Source organism: Pundamilia nyererei, unplaced genomic scaffold (assembly GCF_000239375.1).
Source record: "Pundamilia nyererei isolate P.nyererei 1_Seehausen unplaced genomic scaffold, PunNye1.0 scaffold01309, whole genome shotgun sequence".
Lineage (NCBI taxonomy): Eukaryota > Metazoa > Chordata > Actinopteri > Cichliformes > Cichlidae > Pundamilia > Pundamilia nyererei.
In genome coordinates this window covers 2,470-8,839 of record NW_005188710.1, presented here as the reverse complement: position 1 = coordinate 8,839, position 6,370 = coordinate 2,470, and the positions used below count along the sequence as shown (strand labels likewise).

General features: G+C 37.0%; 1 protein-coding gene across 1 annotated transcript in view; it reads right to left on the bottom strand.

Moving 5' to 3' along the window:
- Positions 1–5,366: 5,366 nt before the first annotated feature.
- LOC102212239 (nectin-4-like) overlaps positions 5,367–6,370 on the bottom strand; it is a 3,462-nt gene continuing 2,458 nt past the window's right edge. Inside the window, exon 6 of the mRNA XM_005755372.1 lies at positions 5,367–5,961. Within this exon, the coding sequence (XP_005755429.1) occupies positions 5,844–5,961 (118 nt within the window). The 3' untranslated portion in view covers positions 5,367–5,843. The remainder of the gene's footprint in view (positions 5,962–6,370) is intronic.

The following is a 6,370-nucleotide window of genomic DNA, read 5'->3' as shown; positions in this document are numbered from 1 at the left end:
ATTGCTGTTCGGCTTTTTATTTATCCATTTGTCGATTCACTCGAAGAGCAAGTAACGCAACCAAGTGATCAGTTTGATATCAATCTTTTGTGATACACCGTCATATTTACATTATTAGTTCAGTACGAATGATTTGCTTTGGTACCTGGTCAAACTTAAGCTCTCCTCTGTCTGCAGCAAACTCGCAGGCAGCAGCGAGAATTATATTATATTTCATTACCACCTCTGTGTCTGCCCTACTTTCCACTTTCACAAGCTGAGGGAGGCCTGAATCTTCGGAAATCTGTTATCATTTCCTTCGTCTTCGAGGTGTTCAATGTGATCAATGTGATAACAGAACACCCTCTGAGTGTATCAAATTAACTTTACTTGGCTCTATCAAGAAACTAAAGTGATTTTGTTTATGTGACAGTAAGCATTTGTTAAAGTGTATCTAATTTAAAGTTTTGTAGTCAAATATTTCGCAGCTAAAGATTGCACCAAATCAACTGCTTTCCACCAAAAAGTGATGAATCAAGCAAAACCCAGAGCACACAGTGTCCTTTAAATACTGCAACAGCAGCCAGGAGTCATCTGTACATGTAAATGCCAACTTTGAGCATCAGTTGAATCAGAGTCGCTGCATTTCCTCCTGCAGGAGCTTGATACATACAGATCCTGTAGCTTGGACAGATTAGTACCACATTATGGCCACTATGTGGAGCTCTTTCTCTATTTTCTCTATTTGATGGTCTTTCCCTTTTAGGTGAAAAGGGAGAGAATCTTTAAATCTAGGAGGGTATCTAAGGGTACATCTTTCACCATCTTACAATGCTGTGATTGCAACCATTCCCCATCTCTCTGTGAATGGGACTCACGGCGATTGAGCAGTGGTCTTTGATTAGTGATTGTTGATAAATGGTCATGAGAATTTGCATATTAATAATGAAGGAACTGACCTCCCAGCCCATTGTTCCTTCAGTGTTGCTAGTTTCAGTCATTATGCAAATGTACTGTTTATTGGGGGAACCTGCAGTCAGCTGAGACTGAAGAAGTCTGTGATGAAACGTTTCTCCCACTGAAAACGCTACGTCCAGAAGAACAGAATCAACTTTTGGGGTATCTGACCTTACATACCCCCTCTATATGCTTTATTCTCATTAGCATTATCAAAATCACATTGTTGTCTGCGGATATCTCAAATAGGAAATTTACCACTTTTTTCCAGTCATGTGTTATTACTTCTTAAGCTAAATTAGTTATCGCCACCACCCTTGCCTGTGGGAGCTCCATCTGGGGCCTCCATCTGTTTTATCCCGACCTTCTTTGCTGAGCCTTTCCTTAACTGTGTTTCTGCCTCCATATTTTCTTCTTCCTTGGATTTTCTCTGTTGTTGCTGTTGCTTTTTTGTTTTTCTACAATTTGTTTCAGCTCTCACACATTTGCAACCATCAGTATAGTAATTTGACTTCTTACAGTCACAATTAAAAAGGTTGACCTAACAAGTATTCAATTTAGGCGTAACATATGTTAAACTATCACCATCTGCTGGCTACTATAATTTTCAAGTCAAGGTTCAAATCCTGAACAAAGAGGAGAGACAGAACAGAGCAGAGGCATATACAGAAAAGAAACATAAATGTAAAGTATGTTAAATCCAGGTTTGATGTTTTTGATTATTATTTGAAAAATAAAACAAAATGTCTCAAGTAATAATCTGTTTGAAAAGCACATCATACACTTTCTGAAAAACAAAGGATACATTGTCCAGATACATGTACTATAGGCTGAGTCGATTTTAATCAGTTTAAATGCCTGTTTCTGTCAAAGTAATTTAATTATGGTGGGGATGTTGTCCTTGTGTCATTGAGATAATGTGTTTAAGAGGAATCATCATGTTGTCCCTGCAGTTCAAAGACTCCCTCTGGCTACAGTCTGTGAGGAGAAAGAGTCAGGAAGTCAGTGAGTGCCTGAAGGACTGCGTCGACACTGCAGGCTGGGGCGTGTTCTAGGATCCACGTGAGGATGGCATAAACAGCATCATAGACTGCATCACTGAGATCACTGCCTAGGTAAATATATGAACCATAATTCCAACAACAAGCCCTGGATCACCACTGACCTGAATACTAAATGAAAGGAGGGTCGTCAACTGCTCATAATTACCTATAATTTCCTTATTGATTCATAAAGTATTCTGATTCTTATAACCCCACCAATCCCATCTTCCTGTCTGAAATCCCTGCTTGTACACGTTTGTGACCACTGGTCAGTTCGGGAGATGGCATGAGCTACTAGCTGATGCAGTGTGCTCGCTGTCACCTGGATGATATTTTGGTGGTATTGTGAGAAAGCAACCAAACTCCATCATGGTGAATCCTTCTCTCCCACTTCATCCCACTCTACTGAGACAACAGAGCTCATTCTCCCTCAGACAGGTGAATACACTGATAATATTCCATTGTGTAGTTTTCTATCCAGGTGTGCTTTTAATGCACTGGGAGTCCATTTGGGAATCCATTTTCTGTCAGGTTCTTTTCAGATGTAATTTCATGGTGGATCTAAAACTGATGGTGCTTTTCTTTGTTCATAACTCCATTAATTTTGACATGATCGCCAACACGACTGACTGATATGCAGCTCGATACCATGACAGAACCTCCACCATGTTTTACAGATGCCAGAAAATTCCACATTGGATTTCTTCTCTCCACAAGACCAAAACGTCCAACTGGAATTCAATATCAAGGATCACAGATGGGGTTTACACACCTGAATGTATATACTGAGGGAGAGGAATGTACTGATTTTATGCATGATTATTTACTTTTAAAGAAAAATGATAACAAAAAGTATTTCAGCAGTGTAACATGTTATAAAAGCAATTACAAAACAAAGTTTCATTTTAAGCAAACAATAAAAAACACAAGCTATAAAGCAAGCACACCAAATGATTTATAATTGGTCAATTTAGAATACAGATCAAACAACACACTTTAGTGATTGAATGCATAAAGAAAGCTGCCACACAAAACCTAAATAAATTGAAAAGTACAACCATCTGAGACACAGGTGTATGATATATGATTTGATATGATGTATAGCTTTCCAAAAGCAGGGAACCCTGACTGTGTAATGCTTTAACAAAGTAATTCTCCAGCTTTCTCTGAAATGTCAGCCAATTATTCCCTACAGTAGTCGCACCACCAGCTCCACAGTTTGAGAAGACTGTTTTAATGTGTAGTGTAAGGACATGTTGTCAAATAGCTCTCACAAATATCCCCTGTGTACGTGTGTAAATGAGAGAAAAGACAAGGCACAGTTTATTCATTAATGCTGACTCTTTCAATAAACAAGTTTAGAGATTTAAAGTTTAGAGTTAAAAAACGCGTACTAGTGTAACTATTGCTATAAAGGATTAAGATGAATTTAGCTAAATGTAACCTACACAATTAAAATACAAACATATCTTCATTTGACACACAAACTTGGCAGCAAATAGTTGATTGGTTAACTAACTGGTCAAAATACTCCATCAGCCTTTTTACGTCTGGGGGTAAAAATTATGGGCCAAAGTTTAAACACACATGCTGTGAAATTTTAGCTTCATATACCGAATACAGTTTTGTGAAAAATGGTCTATCGACCTACTATCAAGCCATTTCTTTTCTTAAACTGGTCAAGGAAAAGTCAGATTAGCAGCTGAGAGTGCATTTTGAAGGTTGACATTGTTTTTCACAGTATTTCACTGCTTTTCTGTAGTGCATGTAATACAGAACTTAAATTTGACCTTAGAAACTGCGCATGTCACATATTCTGTTTTTGCTGACTTTGCCTCCTGTCGTTAGCTTGTATACTCATAATAAAAGTCGGCACAAAACAGATGATCAAAGAGTTTCACTGACATTACTTGAAAAGTTTGTGTGTCAACAGAAGTTAAACATGCCTTTAACCATTTTGGAAAGTGAAGCAGCTTACAGCAAACACTGTAGAGCGAGTCTGGCTCTCTGGAAACAGAGATCCAAGTGATAGCTCCTGGGAAAATACAGGCATCATAAGCTTTGCAGAAATACGCAAGCCAATGTCGAACAGAATTATCAGTTACAGTCAGTTTCCGTCTTTATGATGACACACTTTTCATAACAGTGAAGTAAAAACAGCTTTTTATCAGTCAGCACACTTATTAGACCCGTCTATGTTTTCAATAAGTCAGCTCGGCTGAACGGATGGAGTTAAAGGTCTGAACCAGAACAACAAAAGATAAGAAATTAAGAGAGTGCATTTGCATTTGTGTAACTTAGCATTTGTTACTTAATGCACTATGTAGTCTTGTATTCATATAATATTAAATTTTAAATTTACCATTTTTAGTATTTTATCATTACCTAAAAATGAGTATTTAATCATACTCCCATAAGTTTATAAGAAATCGGTTCATATACTCGGGCTCTCTGTTCAGGTTTCTTATTAACCGTTGATCAGCACATTCATTTAAGTAAATATATGAATAAAGATTACGATTTTTTTTTACTTGCATGTGTAAGTTTTGTTTTATTAGAGCAAAACTTGTACATTCATGGCAAGTACAGACAAGTGCAGGCCTGTTTTATTATAGTTTTATACTGGAGGGGAGTAAGTGTGTGCACCATCATCATGCACAAGAGAAATTTAGCACCATTCACAGTGTGCAGTGAAGCTATTCTCTGTGTGAGTTTTTGTATTGTACTGGTAATTCATTTAGTGTTTCTGATACAAACACTGTGGGTTTTATAAACTGTAGCTTAATGACTCGTGTTATCAGGAGGAGTAAAGAACATCAGCCAGAGCTTCAATGCAGACACACCTGCTGCAGCTGTGCTAGCACACTGACTGGATACTGTCATGGTGCTTTTATAGGCACAAACAAAAAAGGAAAACATGTAATTCCATATGAATGGTTGATGTGTCCACAATTGGCCAGTATTGTACATTATAACCTTAAATACTTCTATTGTTACCCTTAGGGAAGGGTGTTACTGAAGGCAGGTGGATTTTTCATTCATGAATTTACAGTAACCACATTACTATAGCTGTCAACAGCTTTCACTGATGATGAAAGCTTTTGACAAGTTGGTGGAAACACAAGAACAGATGGCAAATATAGTTAAAGCTTTTCATGACAATAGAGGAACAGGCAGTTAAAACCACATCCTAACAGTTGTTCCAGTTATATGTGAAGTTGTTTCACAACATGGCCTTAAAGACTAAGCTAACTCTAGAATAATATGTTGGTAGAAACTTCAGTTGAGATATTTTCCATCTTTGGCAGTTCTCAGAGCAGAAAAGTCAGTCTCACTATTCTATTTTTGTCTGTTTTCTTTTGCATATAGTTTAAAGATTATTATTTTGCTTTTCTCAATTTCATCAGTTTTGTAAAATAAATATTAAAATCCTTCGGATTTCACTTTTGTTTCTGAAATATGTGTACACTACATTAGGCCTACATTTTTGCAATACTTCTAAAGTCATTTAAGGTTTTGAGGGAAAAAAAACTAAACAATTTGATGACTACGTCTTTAAAGGGTGGTGAAAGGTTTCTATTCATTCATCACAGAGATAAAGTGACTGACTGACTATTTGTTTTTTGAACAATGTAAGAAAGGTTTTGATTGTAGTAGTTCCTTTTGCACAAGAGACTCTGTTATGAAAAATGCTCTGTTTTGAGAATTGCATGACGAGTGGTTTGAATGACTTTTCTGCTGTGAGAATTGCACAGAAGCAATTGAGAAAAACTGTAAGTTAAGTCATTAGCACCAAAATATTGAGAGACATATTAATTAATTTATATTTAACATAATTAATTTTGACTTTAACATCTCTACAAATTAACCGTTGGTGACCTCGCTCACTTCCTGCAGTTGTTCTTGCTCTCGTCTTTGATCATCTCCTGCACTCCTGGGAGATGGTGGGTCTCTAGGCCCATCACTATGTGATGGAAAACACCTAACGCCAGAGAAAAATAAGACAGTATGCATGGCTTACAGTTAAGCCTGGAAATTTTGCGGCATTAAAAAATGAAACAAAGATGAAATGTCAGACAAAGCAGAACACGAGGAGCTTATCCCGAGAAGTGGATCATCATCCACTGGCTGGAACTACTTTGTATTTGGGACAAATGACATTAACTAAGATCAAATTATAAACACATGCTGTAGAGTTGTGTTGGCACCATACAGCAACACAACTAACTGAACCACCTGAAAACTTGCCACAAACTAAGATGAATGTACGAAAGCCAAGAAAACCTAAATCATAACTCAATATCAATAAAAGCAAACCTGTACAGTCTGTCAATGTGTCCCAGTGAATGAACACTTTGTCTGCAAATACATTTTAATTTGAGGATTATAGT